General features: G+C 42.4%; 1 protein-coding gene across 4 annotated transcripts in view; it reads left to right on the top strand.

Moving 5' to 3' along the window:
• Window positions 1–18,635, top strand: part of gabbr2 (gamma-aminobutyric acid (GABA) B receptor, 2) — a 935,143-nt gene that overhangs the window by 850,185 nt on the left and 66,323 nt on the right. For all 4 annotated transcript variants that reach the window (XM_048520955.2, XM_048520937.2, XM_048520945.2 and 1 more), the window contains one exon: window positions 7,379–7,501. In XM_048520955.2, the coding sequence (XP_048376912.1) occupies window positions 7,379–7,501 (123 nt within the window). The remainder of the gene's footprint in view (window positions 1–7,378; window positions 7,502–18,635) is intronic.

The following is an 18,635-nucleotide window of genomic DNA, read 5'->3' as shown; positions in this document are numbered from 1 at the left end:
TAGCACTGGATCTGGCCCATCTCCCACACTTCAGCACTCACACCCTCTCTTGCCCCTCACAACCTTGATAGTGACCCCCTTGTCCTTATCTACCATCCCACCACATCCAGAGGATCATTAGCTGTCATTTTTGCCATTAACGAGTGACATGCCACCACCTGACACATATTGCCCTACACCACCTTGTCATCTTTCCCTCTGGGACAACCTGATCCACCCCTCCTTCACTCCTACCACTCCCAGCCCATGCCCCCTCCCCATTTGGCATTTCCCATATTTCTGTCGAAGGTGTAAGACCCAGAGATACAAAATAGAAACAGGCTCTTCAGCCCAAACTGGTCCATGCTGACCATGGTGCCCACTCAGCTTGTTCCAGTTGGCCACATTTGGTCCACATTCCTCGAATTCCTTCCCATCCTTGTAACTGTCCATTTTTTTAAAAAATGTTGCCATTCCACATGCCTCAACCACTTTCTCTGGCAGCCCATTCCTTATATGGCCCACTCTCTGTGTAATGAAGTTGTCCCTCAGGTCATTATTAAATCTTTCCCCTCTCACCTGAAACCTATGCCATCTAGTTTTCAATTCCCCATCCCTGGGGAAAAAAAAACTATATGCATTCATCCTATCTATGCCCTTCATGATTTTATACTCTTCAATAAGGTCAGACCTCATTCTCTCACATTCCACGGAATAAAGACCCATCCTGGCCAACCTCTCCCTATAACTCAGGTCTACTAGTCCTGGTAACATCCTCGTAAATCTTCTTTGCAGACTTTCAGTTTAACTATGTCTTTCCTATAACAGGGTGACCAAAACTGTACACAGTATTCCAAGTGTGGCCTCACCAACGCCTTATATAACTCTAACAAAATGTCCCAATTCCTATATTCAGTGCCTCAACTGATTAAGGTCAGCATGCTAAATGCCTTCTTCACCACCCTGAACAAAGAACAAAGAAAATTACAGCACAGGAACAGGACCTTCGCCCTCCATGCCTGCACCGATCGAGATCTTCTGTCTAAACCTGTCATCTATTTTCTAAAGGTCTGCATCGCTTTGCTCCCTGCCCATCCATGTACCTGTCCAGATACATCTTAAAAGATACTATCGTGTCTGCGTCTACCACTTCCGCTGGCAACGTGTTCCAGGCACCCACCACACTCTGCGGAAAGAACTTTCCACGCATATCTCTCATAAACTTTCCTCCTCTCACTTTGAACTCATGACCCCTGGTAACTGAGTCTCCCACTCTGGGAAAAAGCTTCTTGCTATCCACCCTGTCTATACCCCTCATGATTTTGCAGACCTCAATCAGGTACCCCCTCAATCTCTGTCTTTCTAATGTAAATAATCCTAATCTACTCAACCTTTCTTCATAACTAGCATCCTCCATACCAGGCAACATCCTGGTGAACCTCCTCTGCACCCTCTCCAAAGCATCCACATCCTTTTGGTAATGTGGCGACCAGAACTGTACACAGTACTCTAAATGTGGCCGAACCAAAGTCTTATACAACTGCAACATGACCTGCCAACTCTTGTACTCAATACCCCATCCGATGAAGGAAAGCATGCCGTAAGCCTTCTTGACCACTCTATTGACCTGCGTTGCCACCTTCGGGAACAATAGACCTGAACACCCAGATCTCTCTGAACATCAATTTTCTCCAGGACTTTTCCATTTACTGTACAGTTTGCTCGTGAATTAGACCTTCCAAAATGCATCACCTCGCATTTGCCCGGATTGAACTCCATCTGCCACATATCTGCCCAACTCTCCAGTCTATCTATATTCTGCTGTAATCTCTGACAGTCGCCTTCACTATCAGCTACTCCACCAATCTCAGTGTCATCTGCAAACTTGCTAATCAGACCACCTACACCTTCCTCCAAATCATTTATGTATATCACAAACAACAGTGGTCACAGCACAGGTCCCTGTGGAACACCACTGGTCACAGGTCTCCAATTTGAGAAACCCCCTTCCACTACTACTCTCTGTCTCCTGTTGCCTAGCCAGATTTTTATCCATCTAGCTAGCACACCCTGAACCCCATGCAACTTCACTGTCTCCATCAGCCTGCCACGGGAACCTTATCAAATGCCTTACTGAAGTCTATGTATATGTTATCTACACCCTTTCCCTCATCAATCAACTTTGTCATGTCCTCAAAGAATTCTATTAAGTTGGTAAGACATGACCTTCCCTGCACAAAACCATGTTGCCTATTACTGATAAGCCCATTTTCTTCCAAATGGGAATAGATCCTATCCCTCAGTATCTTCTCCAGCAGCTTCCCTACCACTGACGTCAGGCTCACCAGTCGATAATTACCTGGATTATCCCTGCTACCCTTCTTAAACAAGGGGACAACATTAACAAGTCTCCAGTCCTCCAGGACTTCACCCATGTTTAAGGATGCTGCAAAGATATCTGTTAAGGCCCCGCCTATTTCCTCTCTCGTGCCCCTCAATAACCTGGGATAGATCCCATCCGGACCTGGAGACTTGTCCACCTTAATGCCTTTTAGGATACCCAACACTTTCTCCCTCCTTATGCTGACTTCACCTTGAGCAATCAAACATTTATCCCTTACCTCAACATCTGTCATGTCCCTCTCCTCAGTGAATACCAAAGCAAAGTACTCGTTAAGAATGTCACCCATTTTCTCTGACTCAATGCATAACTTTCCTTCTTTGTCTTTAAGTGGGCCAGTCCTTTCTCTAGTTACCCCCTTGCTCTTTATATATGAATAAAAGACTTTGGGATTTTCCTGAACCATTTTTGCTAATGATATCTCATGTCCCCTTTTAGCCCTCTTAATTCCTCATTTCAGATTCGCCCTACATTCCTGATATTCTTCCAAAGCTTCGTCTGTCTTCAGTCACCTGGACCTTTTGTATGCTTCCTTTTTCCTCTTAGCTAGTCTCACAATTTCACCTGTCATCCATGGTTCCCTAATCTTGCCGTTTCTGTCCCTCATTTTCACAGGAACATGTCTCTCCTGCACGTTATTCAACCTCTCTTTAAAAGCTTCCCACACTTCAAATGTGGATTTACCTTCAAACAGTTTCTCCCAATCTACATTCCCCAGATCCTGCCGAATTTTGGTATAGTTGGCCTTCTTCCTTTAGGACCACTCTCATCTTTGTCCATGAGCATTTTAAAACTTACGGAATCGTGGTCACTATTTCCAAAGTGGTCCCCTACTATAATTTCAATCACCTGGCCGGGCTCATTCCCCAACACCAGGTCCAGTATGGCCCCTTCCCGAGTTGGACTACATACATACTGCTTGAGAAAACCCCGCTGGATGCTCCTTACGAATTCTGCTCCATCTTGACCCCTAACACTAAGTGAATCCCAGTCAATGTTGGGAAAATTAAAATCTCCCATCACCACCACCCTGTTGATCCTACACTTTTCCATAATCTGTTCACATATTTGTACCTCTATCTCACGCTCGTGTTGGGAGGCCTGTAGTACAGCCCCAACATTGTTACTACACCCTTCCTATTTCTGAGTTCTGCCCATATTGCCTCTCTGCTTGAGTCCTCTATAGTGCCCTGCTTCAGTACAGTTGTGATATCGTCTTTGACCGGTAATGCAACTCCTCCACCCCTTTCACCTCCCTCTCTATCCTGCCTGAAGCATCAATATCCTGGGACATCTAGTTGCCAATCATGCCCTTCCCTCAATCATGTCTCAGTAATAGCAATAATGTCATACTCCCAAGTATTGATCCAAGCCCTACATTCATCTGCCTTGTCCACTACACTTCTCACATTAAAACAAATGCACCTCAGACCACCTGTCCCTTTGTGTTCATCATCTGCTCACTGCCTACTCTTCCCTTTAGTCACGCTGTCTTCATTATCTCGTTCCCTAAAGGGTTTAGTTACTACCTCCTTTCTGTCCAATATTTGGTTCCCATCCCCCTGCCACATTAGTTTAAACGCTCCCCCACAGCGTTAGCAAAAGCACCCCCAGGGACATTGGTTCCAGTCCGGCCCAGGTGTAGATTGTCCAAACTTGTAATCGTCCCAACTTCCCCAGGACCGGTCCCAATGTCCCAAAAATCTGAACCCCTCCCTCCTGCACCATCTCTCAAGCCACGCATTCATCCTGGCAATTCTTTCATTTCTGCTCTGACTAGCAGGTGGCACAGGCAGCCATCCTGAGATTACTACCTTTGAGGTCCTACTTTTTAACTTGGCTCCTAACTCCCTAAATTCTACTTGTAGGACCTCATCCCGTTTTCTACCTATATCTTTGCCTATATGCACCACGACAACTGGCTGTTCACCCTCCCCATTCAGAATGTTCTGCAGCCGAAATGAGACATCCCCAATCCTTGCACCTGGGAGGCAACATACCATTTGTGAGTCTCGTTTTCAACCACAAAACCGCCTATCTACTCCCCTTACAATCAAATCCCCTATGACCATAGCCCTTCCACTATTTTTCCTGCCCTTCTGTACAGCAGAGCCAGCCATGGTGCCATGAACCTGGCTACTGCTACCTTCACCCTGGTGAGCCATCTCCCTAAACAGTATCAAAAACGGTATACCTGTTTTAGAGGGAGATGACCGCAGGGGACACCTGCGCTGCTTTCCTGCTTTTTTTTCTGCCTTTTGGTCACCCATTCCCTTTCTCCCTCAGCAATCCTAATCTGCGGTGTGACCAATTTGCTTATCGTGCTATCCATGGCTTCCCCGGCTGCTCCAAAGTGAGTCCATCCGCAGCTCCAGACCCATCATGCAGCCTTGCAAGAGCTGCAGCTGGACACACTTCCTGCACGGTTAGGAGTCAGGGACATCAGCTACGTCCCTGAGCTCCCACGTTGAGCAAAAGGAACATTACAATGGGTCCGGGATCTCCTGCCATTATGAATCTTAAACTTAAATTAGATAAATGAAAAAGAAACGAACAAAAGTTTTTACCAAACACACAATATTAAAAAAAATAGAAAAAGCCTTACGCGCCACCAAGTCCTTTTCTTTTGGTTAGAGGAGGAGGGCGGGTGGGAGACACTACATGTGGAGTGTCTCAGGTTCAGCCGCTGCCCAAATAAATGAAGACTGCTCCCGCTCGAGGTAAGCTGTTTAAAGTGGGAAAAACTTACCTTCCCGGCAGCCTCCTGGTGCTCTATCTCTCTCTCTTTCTCTCTCGCTCGTCCCGAAAATGTCTACCTGGGATGCTGCTTTCAGTGAACTTTGTACTTGTACTCCTAGGTCCCTCTGTTTCACAGCAGTCCTCAGGACCTTACCATTTATTGGATAGGTTTTATCTTGGTTTGACTTTCCAAAGTGCAACACCCCATACTTATTTGTATTGAATTGCCTTTGCCAATCCTCGGCCCACTTCCCAATCTGTAATTTCCTCTTTAATTTTTGATAATCTTCCTCACTGCCAATGATACCTCCTAATTTTGTATCATCCACAAACTTACTAATCATGCCTTGTACATTCACATCCAGATCATTTACAGAAATTACAAATAACAAAGGTCCCAGCACCAGCCCCTGTGGTACACCACTAGTCACAGGCCTCCAGTCCAAGAAACAGCTTTTCCAACCATCACCGTCTGCTTCCTACCATTGAGCCAATTTTGCCCATTTAGTTCATTCCTCTTCAGTATTCAGGGGCCCAAACACTACCAGGTGAAGCAGCACCTTACCTGCACTTTACTCAATTTCGTAACTGCATTCACTGCTCACAATGCGCTGTCCTCTACCTTGGGGAAATGAAGCTTCGCACAATGCCTCCTTCGCCTCTGCAAAAAAATACCCTGAGCTTCCTGTTGCTTACCACTTCAACATACCACCTTGATTCCTGGCCGACATCTCCATCTCAGGCTTGTTGCAGTGCTCCTAATGAAGCTCAGTGCAAGTTGGAAGAACATTGCCTCATTTGCCACTTGGGAACTCTTCAGCATCGTGGACTCAATAGCAAGTCCAACAATTTTGGGGCTTAAGCACCTTCCCCACTCTTTCCCTCACCTTCACCCACCAGACCTTATTGTCACATGGTCTGCTATTGCCCACAACATATTGTCAGTTACTAATCATCTCCATCAGGAACTATTCATTTTCTTAGACTAACCTTTCCCCAATCCTTTGTCTGTCCAACCATCATTCCTTCTCTCTGGACTCCATATTGACCTATCCTTTTCTCGTCCCCCAACCCCACACCCCATCTTCAGCATATATACCAACCATTAATCAGGTACAATTAGTTCTGAAGAAGGGTCACTGGACTTGGAACATTAACTTTGATTTCTCTCCACAGAAGCTGCTAAACCTGCTGAGCTTTTCCAGAAATTTCTGTTTTTGTTTCTGATTTCTGGCATCCACAATTCTTTCAGCGAGTTTTGAGAAGATTTGTAGCTCAGGTTGAGGTTGTGGATGTGAGTTTGCTCGCTGAGCTGGAAGGTTAGTTTTCAGATGTTTCATCACCATTCTAGGTAACATCATCAGTGAGCCTCCGACGAAGCTTCGTCGGAGACTCACTGATGTTACCTAGAATGGTGACGAAACGTCTGAAAACTAACCTTCCAGCTCAGCGAGCAAACTCACATCCACAGTTCTTTCAATTTTTTTTTGTTTCTTTTGCTCATCACTTTAAATCAACACCACCTTAGTCTCCCTATCCACTCTATCCAACCTGCTCACATATTTGAAAACTTGTATCAGTTCTCGCCAGTGTGTGCCCATCTTTTGTATAATGTGGTGACCAAAACTGTACAGAATACTCCAGCTGAGGTTTGATAAGTGTCTTTTACAAGTTCAACATCACCTCCTTGCACTTGAATTCTGTGCCGATATTGTCAACGTTGAGGACACTACTCTCCATCTGTCCTTCTACATTCAATGATCTATGCACCTACATACCGAGGTCACTCTACTCCCATACACCCTTTAGAATTGTACCCACTATTTCACATTGTCTTTCAATGTCCTTCCTACTAAAGTCCAACATCTCAAATTTCTTAACATTAAACCTCATCCACCACCTCTTTGCCAACTCTACCAACTTTTCAATGTCTTTTTAGAGTTCCACACTATCCTCGCAGTTTGTAGTACTTACAATTTTCATGACATGAAGTTGCATTTGAATTTATATGATGTACTTCTGAACATTTGATTCTTGCAACTGTGATTACCATCAGGATAAGGTAAATATTATCAAATAAACTAAAGGATTCATTGCCAACAAACTTTAAGCACTATAAAATTAATTTAGTTATTTTGGCAATGTTTGAAATTTGAACTGAGCTCATTTACTTGTCTCAACTTTAAACTTGGCAAAATCTTTGTTTGTAAAATCTTTGTTTGAATGTTGGGAAACTTATTGTCCTTTCTCTCTCATTAGATCATCAAGGATCAGAAGCTGCTTATTATTGTTGGTGGGATGTTGCTCATTGATCTCTGCATCCTGATTTGCTGGCAGGTTGTGGATCCTCTGAGGAGGACTGTGGAAGATTATCCTTTAGAGGTCAGTTAATGGGGTCCAACTGGGAATTCTGAAATCAGAATTTAAAACTGCTCTCGTCTCTTTCATTTTAGTATATATACAGTCAAGAATTTGATTTAAAAGTGAAATAGTTAAAAATTTAGAGACTACTTTGAAGTCAATTTAGTTGAATGCTGATCCTAAATCTATATCTGGTTACAATAAGAAGCGAAGAAAAACAAAATACGAATTTAATATTAAAGCTTTTTGTTTTCCAAAAAATGTGCAAGATTTAAAGAAAGATGATTTCTCATTCTGCAACTTTAATTCTCATTTATGAAACGCAAAGAAATATTAGTAATTTGAAGTAAAAAGCTGCAAGCCTTATTTTTTAAAATTTGCATATACATAATTATGTTTTTACAAATCAATCATACAGTAATGTGGGTCGAAAATTACCAAAAAGAAGTGAAGATGACCCACTTGGTTCATTATACTGTGTGGTTCTCGGTCATACAGATGTATTCTCTGTTGTATTTGGAAGGGTAGTTAGAAGTTTTTGCTGCGCTTTTTATTTTGGAACTTTTTATTTTGATGATAAATTGAGAAATGTAAGCAACTAAAGAGTTGAACGATATACATACGTCATTGCGATGCAGGTGAATCCTGGGCTGTGAACAGGTTCCGTTCTGGAGTCTGTTTGTAAATCAGTAGTATGCAAGTCAGAACATTGCACAGGGCTTTTTAAAGCAGCCATTCATATGTACAGTCTGTGTTCATATGTTGGATATTTACAGTTACACCCCTATATGGGAGCACATTCAAAATATGAACATTTCTAATTTGGACTTCTGTAAGTCAGATCTCTCTGTCGAACAAATATTTTATACAGGTATCTTTTAGCATGCAGATATCACACTTCAATTTAAATGTAGCTCAATAGAAAATGAAGTCGCCAACTACCCAGGTTATCTTAAGTAGAGGAAAGAAAAGTTAATTACCAACTAATCCCCAAGGGGAAAAAGGATCAAATACACAAACACAGGTAAAAAGTTTAAATGGAAGTGTGTCTGATGCAGACAAGGAGAATAAAGGTTATGTAGTTAAAGAGTTCTTACGAGTTTTGGAGGTGTTGGATTCTTAACCTGAGACTGCAGTTTAATGGCTGACTTGTATCCTCAGCAAATGTGGAAAATGTAGATTAGTGAATTCTCCGCTTCTCTTTTGTTGTAACAAAATTTTAGTTCATGAAAGGTCTTGGGTATGACAATCAGATATTGAAAATTAAAGTTAGATAGACCATATTTACTGCTATCATAGTGGATGATTCACCATAAATAAGGTTAAGGTATTCATTGTGTATTTGAATATCGAATGATAGGAATTATACATATTATCATTGCTTCAATATATGGATACAATGTGTAGTAATATAGGGGATATCTTCCTGGACCAATAGCCCGGACACCTGGATTAATATTGAGATATGATATGTTTAGGGAATTTCAATCCAGTTAATTAATTAAATCTGAAATAATAAGCTAATATTAGTGCTCGCAGTTATGAAATTACTTGCTTATCACAAAAACACAGTTAGTTCAGTAATGATCTTTCAGCAAGTAAATCTTGCATTCACCCCTGGTATGGTCTATTTGTAATTCCAGATCCTCAACAATGTGTCATGAAGTTATACAACACTTAAACTAATCCCTTGGTCCAACTTTTCCATGGCAATCAGACATCACAATCTGACCTAATCCCATTTGCCAACATTTGGTCCAAATGCCTCAAAACCTTCCCATTCATGTTACCCACCCAGATGCCTTTTAATGTTGTAATTGTACCAGCCTCCACCACTTCCTCTGGCAGCTCGTTCCATTTACACACACCACCCTCTGCATGGGAAAGTTACGCCTCAGGTGCTTTTTTAAATTTTCCCTTCTCACCTTAAACTTATACACTATCATTTTGGACACTACCATCCTAGGAAAAAGGCCTTGGTTATTCACCCTATCGGTGCACATCATGATTTCATAAACCTTTATAAAGTCACTCCTCAGTCTCTTATGCTCCAGGGAAAATAACTCCAGCCTACTCAGCCTCTCCCTATAACCAATGCCCTCCAATCCTTGCAACATCCTTGTAAATCATTTCTGCACCCTCTCAAATTTCACAATATCTTTCCTGTAGAAGAACAACCAGAATTGCACTGAATTCTAAAAGTGGTCTCACCAATCTCCTGTAGACCCACAAAATGACATCCCAACTCCAATACTCAATGTTCTAACCAATGAAGGCAAATGCCTTCCACACAACCCTGCATAGCTGAGACTCAACTTTTAAGAAGCTATACACCTGTATCCTCAGGTCTCTTTAAAAACTAAAAGAACTGTGCATGCCGTAAATCAGGAACAAAAACAAAGTTGCTGAACTGCTCAGCAGGTCTGGCAGCATCTGTGGAGGAGAAAGAGAGTTAACGTTTCGGGCCCAGTGACCTTTCCTTAGAACTGATGGTGGCTGGGAAAACGTCAGTTTATATGCAGAAAACAGGGAGATGGGTGGGGTAGGGAGCAAATGATTGGTGTACCCAACATCAATCCTTATGTCACACCTCTAGTCACAGGCATCTAGTCCAAAAAACAGCCCTCCAACAGCACCCTCTGTCTCTTACCTTTGAGTTTATTTTGTATCTAATTGGCTAGCTCCCCCGGATCCCATGTGATCAAGCCTTGCTAACCTTTCATAACCATTGTGAAACCTTATTGAATGCCTTGCTGAAGTTGACATTGACATCATCTACCCCTCTACCTTCACCAATCTTGTTACCTCATCAAAAAGCTCAATCAAGTTGGTGAGACATGATTTCCTGTGTACAAAGCCATGTCCACTATCCCTAGAATCTACACCCTGGAACATTAAGCTGCCAGTCCTGTCCATCCCTGAGTCACATTTCTGTAATAGCTATGATATTCCAATCCCATGTTTCCAACCATGAGCTGTCAGGCTTCTTACATCGAAGCAAATGCAGTTTAATTTATTTGTCTTACCCCACTACCTGCCAAGCTCTTGTCTACCTGGACTATTTAACTTGCTCCCCTTATCTGCTGTACTAGCCTCAGCCTCTTCTCTTTCCTCATTGTCACTTTGGCTCCCACCCCGTCTTATTAGTTTATAGCATCCCGAGTAGCCGTAGCAAATCTCCCCACATGGATATCGGTTGACATGCTTAACTGCTTCTGAAACAGCCAAGCCACTCAGTTGGAGCAAAAATGTCTACAGTAAAAATAAAACAGGCCAGACCATTCAGCACCCAGCCCAGTCAGCCTTGCAAAATGCTCCTCAGTGACAACTAGGAATGTCTGCCAAAGTTGATGAGGCTGTCCCACAGAACTAGTTGAGCAAAGGCCTCACAAAGTCCTACTCACAAACTTGTACATTTTAGCCAGGGTCTAAGAATCCTCAGTCTCCACTACTGGCCAAGTCCTGTCTTGGAGGAGAACTCTTAGTCAGACTTATCCTCACCTGACATGGATGCACCTGTCTAAGACATATAAGCAGAAATGACAACCTCACGGACCAAGAGCAGAACAAGATCTGGTTTCAAACTGAAGCCCCATTGGGTGTTGCCTGACAACTCCATTGTGATTTATGGGAAAATTTAGAACAGATCTAGAAGCTCAAACTAGCCATCTGTGAAGTGTTATAACCTATAAGCAGCAGCATTATACATATAAATGAGATGACAATCTGGTGAAGCTACAGTACAAGATGATATGCATGCTGTATTGTGAAAGTAGCGAGCAATAAGACTGAGTTAATAAATTTCCAGATACAAAGGATCAAGTAAAAGCCTTGTTACATCAAATCATGAATTAGACAATTAAACAACTAACCGAAGGAGGAGGGTTCACAAATATTCTCATCGGGACACCAGCATATTAGTACAGAAGACAAGACCAAGGCCTTTGCAGTCATCTTCGGCCAGATGTGCCAAGTGAGATCATCCATCTAGGGCTTTCCTTAAGGCCCCCAGTATCTATCTTGAGCCAATGTGATTAATTTCACATGATATCAAGAAATGGATGCAATGCTCCAATAAAAAGCTAAGATCTAGCCAAACTGTTCCAGTACAGTGAGAACACCAACATCTGGCCTCTGGCATTTCTGCAAGATGTTGCTGTATTCTTAATTACAATTTCAACAGGACTCAGTGTGGGCTGATATTTCCCCAATGATCAAGCCCAGCCAGTGACTCTCACAGCTTCCATCAGCTGAGCTGGTAACCTGCAATGTGTATGTCAGTGTGTGACCCCAAATCAAACGAAAAATGCAATGCTGAGAGATCTGAAGGTATCTGTGTTGGTGAAAGATGCAAGGGTTTGTTGTATAACACAAATGGATTTGTTACAGGGGTATGGCTAAATGATGAAAGAGATTGAGACCTCAATATTTAAGGTACATGACATTTTGGAAGGAGAGGGAGCTAAATAAATTTGGAAGGATAGTCCTCTTAATCAATGACAATATTAGCACAATAGAAAGGGATGATCTGATTTCAGAAAACTAAGATACAGAAGCAGTTCAGTAGAGATGAGAAACAATAAAGGCAAGAAGGCATTTGTGGGAATGGTGTACTTAATAGTAGCAACACAGTAAGATGCAGGATGAAGAGATAAGTAATGAGGGCCGGACAGAAAGGTATGAAGGTAATAATTTTAATTGCAACTCGACTGGAATAATCAAATGTGTGAAGGTAGCCTGGATAGTTCTGTTATATTTGAGAAATGTGAAAGTGATTCCTTTAGTCAAAATGGAAAGGAAACGTTAGGAAGGAAACTACCAGCCAGTTAGCTTAACATCTATCGTAGGAAAGATGTTGGAAGCCATTATTAAAATTTTATTGCAGGACACTTGGAAGAGTTCACATTAAACAGGTAGAATCAGCATGTTCTTGTGAAAGAGAAATCATGTTCAATCAAGTTATTAGAGTTCTTTGAGGAAGTCACATTTGCTGTGAATAAAGCTCATGTACAGTACTTAGATTTCAAAGAAGCATTGGTTAAGGTGCCACATCAAAGCTTACTGCAGAAAACTAAAGCTCATGACATTGGGGTATTTATTAGCATGGCTAGAAAGTTAGCTACCAGAAAATGCATCATTTTTTCAGTTGACAAGATACAATGAGTGGCGTGCCATGGTTATCAGTGCTGGGGCCCAACATTTTACAATTTATATAAAAATGACTTGAATGAAGAGACAAAAGGTGTGGTTGTTAATTTTGCTGATGACACGAGTAGGGGGTAAATTAAATTGAGAGCAGCAGGAAACAGAAATCTTCAGAACTATTTCCAACATACATTTGGCCCATTTCTGACCTAATTAGTGATAGGGATGACAAATCTAATGGCGACTCTCGGATAGATAATCATTCCAAATTGTTCTTTTTCAGACCAATGAGTAGATTCTGGGTTAGAGATAATGGGAACTGCAGATGCTGGAGAATCCAAGATAACAAAATGTGAGGCTGGATGAACACAGCAGGGCAAGCAGCATCTCAGGAGCACAAAAGCTGACGTTTCGGGCCTAGACCCTTCATCAGAGAGGGGGATGGGGAGAGGGAACTGGAATAAATAGGGAGAGAGGGGGAGGCGGACCGAAGATGGAGAGTAAAGAAGATAGGTGGAGAGAGTATAGGTGGGGAGGTAGGGAGGGGATAGGTCAGTCCAGGGAAGACGGACAGGTCAAGGAGGTGGGATGAGGTTAGTAGGTAGATGGGGGTGCGGCTTGGGGTGGGAGGAAGGGATGGGTGAGAGGAAGAACACAGTCCAACCTGTCTCCGCCTCCCTAACCTGTTCTTCCTCTCACCCATCCCTTCCTCCCACCCCAAGCCGCACCCCCATCTACCTACTAACCTCATCCCACCTCCTTGACCTGTCCGTTTTCCCTGGACTGACCTATCCCCTCCCTACCTCCCCAGCTACACTCTCTCCACCTATCTTCTTTACTCTCCATCTTCGGTCCGCCTCCCTCTCTCTCCCTATTTATTCCAGTTCCCTCTCCCCATCCCCCTCTCTGATGAAGGGTCTAGGCCCGAAACGTCAGCTTTTGTGCTCCTGAGATGCTGCTTGGCCTGCTGTGTTCATCCAGCCTCACATTTTATTACCTACAGTAGATTCTGGGTGTTTACTTTGCACGTGTACCTCTCCATTTATATGACAATAAGATGCAGAGTCTGTGATCTCTGTGCTCTAGCATGTGCTCCCAGCACACCGCTAACTTCCCAACCAAATAGCAGTTTTTAAACTTTATTTGTGGCATGAAATTCAATATATAAAGTAAATAACTTAGGCTTTGTATTATTGTACACCTATCAAATAACATGTTGTAAGGACAAAATCTGTCAATGCTGAACAATGCACACCTGAATTCTATACAACGCTGCAATATTCCCAGAGGCATATATCTTAGAACTGGCTGCCTGTTAAGTGAAATCTCCTTTGTGCAACTAAATTCACATTGATTTCAGTGACATATGACTGGGGATGCTGAAGAATTGTTGTAATGAGGCCTATAAATCACTTCCTGAGGGAGTCCAGTGACAGAAGAGGATAGCTGCTACAAGAATTAAAGAGAGCCCTTTGAAAATTTCAATGCGAAGGAAAATAAAAGCAACGTTGCTCGTCACAGTAGGGAAAAACTCTCCCAGGCTGCTGTTCAAAGCAGAATTTTATAATTATTCTGCTAAACTGACAGGTTACCTACAATCCATCAGAAAGAGTTATGAAGCGTTGACCAAGGCATGCCTTTGTGATGGCTAAAATAGTATCAGAGATAATGGGAACTGCAGATGCTGGAGATTCCAAGATTATCCTCCGACACTTCCGCCATTTACAATCCGACCCCACCACCCAAGACATTTTTCCATCCCCTCCCCTGTCTGCTTTCCGGAGAGACCACTCTCTCCGTGACTCCCTTGTTCGCTCCACACTGCCCTCCAACCCCACCACACCCGGCACCTTCCCCTGCAACCGCAGGAAATGCTACACTTGTCCCCACACCTCCTCCCTCACCCCCATCCCAGGCCCCAAGATGACATTCCACATTAAGCAGAGGTTCACCTGCACATCTGCCAATGTGGTATACTGCATCCACTGTACCCGGTGCGGCATCCTCTACATTGGGGAAACCAAGCGGAGGCTTGGGGACCGCTTTGCAGAACACCTCCGCTCAGTTCGCAACAAACAACTGCACCTCCCAGTCGCAAACCATTTCCACTCCCCCTCCCATTCTCTTGATGACATATCCATCATGGGCCTCCTGCACTGCCACAATGATGCCACCCGAAGGTTGCAGGAACAGCAACTCATATTCCTCTTGGGAACCCTGCAGCCATATGGTATCAATGTGGACTTCACCAGTTTCAAAATCTCCCCTTCCCCTACTGCATCCCTAAACCAGCCCAGTTCATCCCCTCCCCCCACTGCACCACACAACCAGCCCAGCTCTTCCCCCCCACCCACTGCATCCCAAAACCAGTCCAACCTGTCTCTGCCTCCCTAACCGGTTCTTCCTCTCACCCATCCCTTCCTCCCACCCCAAGCCGCACCCCCAGCTACCTACTAACCTCATCCCACCTCCTTGACCTGTCCGTCTTCCCTGGACTGACCTATCCCCTCCCTACCTCCCCAGCTACACTCTCTCCACCTATCTTCTTTACTCTCCATCTTCGGTCCGCCTCCCCCTCTCTCCCTATTTATTCCAGTTCCCTCCCCCCATCCCCCTCTCTGATGAAGGGTCTAGGCCCGAAACATCAGCTTTTGTGCTCTTGAGATGCTGCTTGGCCTGCTGTGTTCATCCAGCCTCACATTTTATTACCTTTGTGATGGCTGTTCTATTTTATTGTGTGGCGTTTGGGTGCTGATTCAAGTGAGGAATCTGTAAAAGTAAAGAACTATCTGTGTAGGGGTAAGAGTATTATTGGTCAACTGGAATGCTGACATTTCCATGTAGCATTGCTACGAGAAAGCAAATTACCAATAATTCCACAGGCGTATTTTACGATCCTAGAGAGGACACTTTGCTGAGACTGGCTCGGACATTTCCCCAGTTCGACAGGTAAAAATAGTGCATCAGCGTCACGTTATTGCAATGTACCTAGAACTTCTGAACAAATTCAAATAGTATGCTTTGCTGATTGCTGATATTCAAGTAGCTAACTGAATCATTATATTATCAATGCGGCAAATACCCTTGAGCTCCAAAAGTGATAGTCATCTTTAACTATGCTTCACTCACAAAGCAGTTGCTGCTGTATTGCAGCCTATCTATTCGAAAACATTTCATACACTACATTGCCAAACTCTTCCCTCACTTTAACAAATGACCAAACATTTGTTTTTATATCGTAAACATGTCATCAATATCGTTAACATTCCATGTATTGGCTCTGATAGTTTCTTGTTTTAAATTGAAAGCACCGACCATAGATTTTGCATGACTGTGACAAGTGTAGTGTCCTTACAAATGCATTTCCCGAAGTACCTTCCATTTCATTAAAAATAAACAAAAATTTGGCAAGCACATCATTTGCTGCCACAAGTCGCTCAACACACATGATCTATAAAGAAAATTATCACTCATAAACAGTTTTTTTGTTTATTTCAGTCATCCCACTTGCGTCTTCTCATGCAAAGCAACATCTCACTTGCGTCTTCTCATGCAAAGCAACATAATCTTTAAAGCATTCAAGTCTGATGATACACATGTGCATTATTGTTGTTTCCTCGTTTGGTAACTGTTTGTTTCTTGGGTGATATTGCCTGAGCTGGACAATGAACATCATTCAGTTTGTGTTACCCGTGTTGATGCAATACAACTGGTCTTTCTTGCTACATGAGGGTTGATCCAAGTTTTGCCTTGCTTGCATCAAACTGCAAGGCTACTTTATCGTTGACATTGTATCACCTCAGCATTCACAGCTGTTGTTGTATGTAAAAACTGCTTCTTATTCTGTGCCACAATAACACCTGAGTAATAAGCTTGTGTGGAGTTTCACACTCTGATGACAAATTAAGCAAGAACTTCCTAGACAATACGCTAATCCCCAATGACTCATCACACTGCTTTCATTCTCAGCAATTGATCATTGCACCTCTGATACAGCTTGCCTTATCAAGATTAGCGTGAAATCCTTTTGCTGTCTGTATTTCAAATGCATTTTTTTCTTGTTCTGCTTCAGGTTCATCTGGTTGCTCTTGCTAGCAACCTCACTCAATTCTGATTGTGCTGTGTAATAGTTTCTTGCATATATTTCCATTTCCACAGGCTAGCAGGTCATCCATGGTCACTGCCTGTCTGGGAAGATCACTAATTATCTCATGCTGCCTACTGTGATACTCTTCTCAATCAGCAGAAACTGTGCAACAGCATGCACAAATATCGGTATCTCCCAAATGACGCCCAGAATGTGGACCAAAAACTGTTGATTTCATCGTCATTTCCCTTGTTGAGATCTCTTGTGTGAGATCTCTTCAGAACTTTAGTGAGATCCTTTAGATCTATGCATACTCAGTTTTGAATATTCTTTCACTGCTCCGTTACTACTCATCCCTTATTGTCGTTTATTTGATTCCAGTTCCTTATATTGTCTTTCAGGTTAAACCTAAGCTCAACTGAAACTCTTCTCAGCAGATGCTGAGTTGGTTTTCCATTTTTTTTATTTTCAGCTGATAGTCACCAACAAGATATCCAAGATCTGTGAAAACATCTTTGTAATTTTTTAGGATCTTTCACCAGTCAGTGGTCCGTGAAACACTCCAAATTTAATCTTGTACCTGTAGGGTTACCTAACTGAGATAAAGGGATTATCATCAAAAGTCACTGGACACAAGTGTGCAAATTGCATGACATCATATTGTTGTTTATTTGCTACTTAACGTCTACTTGATGCTCTCCTTCAGCCGTTATTGTTCCATCAGTCACAAACCATTTATCACATTTAGAATGAATATGTCAATGTGTGTAATGATTCATCAGAATCATTATCTAACATCTCTGCAGGAACCATCCTTACAGGCTTTTCCTATGTCTATCCAGTAAAACTCTTGAATGATCCATGATTCAACTTCTGCTAGTTTCAGCATTGCTATCATCATTCTGGACATATTTCTTTTCCTTCCGTGTCATGCCCAGTGCAATGTATACATTCGGTATTCTAGCATTGATCTTTTTCTTTTTCTTCTACATTTTTTTTGTCTTTTCCTCCTAATCTCTCATGTTAAATACTTGCCATTCTGAAGTAATGTTAGGAGAGGATTCAAAATGGATCTTCAAGTATTTCAATTGTCCTGCAGTCTGACTTTTCTGCCTTTCAGTGAAGTCTACCCTGCGATACTGTTTGTTAGCACTGTTTCCTCAGCACTAATAAGAGTTGCTACTTTTATTGCTGAGATTATTTTTGTTCGTGTTAATCACATAATTTTGCCATTGAAAGTGGAAGAAGCTCCAATTCTGTTTCACATTGCTTCTAATCTCCATAGAAGCAGTAGGATTAGGTTTGTCTTTAAGATGGCACAGACATGATGGGCCAGTTGATTGATGCCTTTCTGTGCTGTAAACCTTCTATGATTTTGTGACTAAAAAATTCAAATCCATCCTGACTCACCCATTAGTATAGAAGTTGGGACCAATGTTGTTATTTTTCTTTGTTGTTTCTTACTGTACCTGGAGGTCTCATATCACTGATAGTCAACACAATTTCTGCTGCTCACTTCTAACACTGTGTTGGGAAAGGAATACTGAAACTGCAGAACACTGAATCATGTTGCAGACATGAGTTTAGCTGGGAAGATGCTTACATTCATAAGCTTTAATAGCTTGTACAGTGCACTTTAAATATATTTATGAACAAGTAATAAGTGAATTAAAGTTACCTTAATCTGCTATTAGAAGCAATTTTATCATGACATCACAGTGAAATTTAGTTTTAACAGTATTTAAGTACAAACATTTACAGATTATGGAAAAATTAAAAATACTTTTGAACAAGTCCAGTGATAGAGGCATAACTTTAAAAAATCACATGTTTGTCAAGCCAAAGAAATAGGTACTAGGAGAAGTGACCAGAAGCATGATTTAGAGGTAAATTTTAAGCAGCAGACTGAGAGATGGAGAGATG

Source organism: Stegostoma tigrinum, chromosome 2 (assembly GCF_030684315.1).
Source record: "Stegostoma tigrinum isolate sSteTig4 chromosome 2, sSteTig4.hap1, whole genome shotgun sequence".
Lineage (NCBI taxonomy): Eukaryota > Metazoa > Chordata > Chondrichthyes > Orectolobiformes > Stegostomatidae > Stegostoma > Stegostoma tigrinum.
Note: the sequence above shows the minus strand (reverse complement) of the source record. Positions and strands in the feature narration are given on the sequence as shown.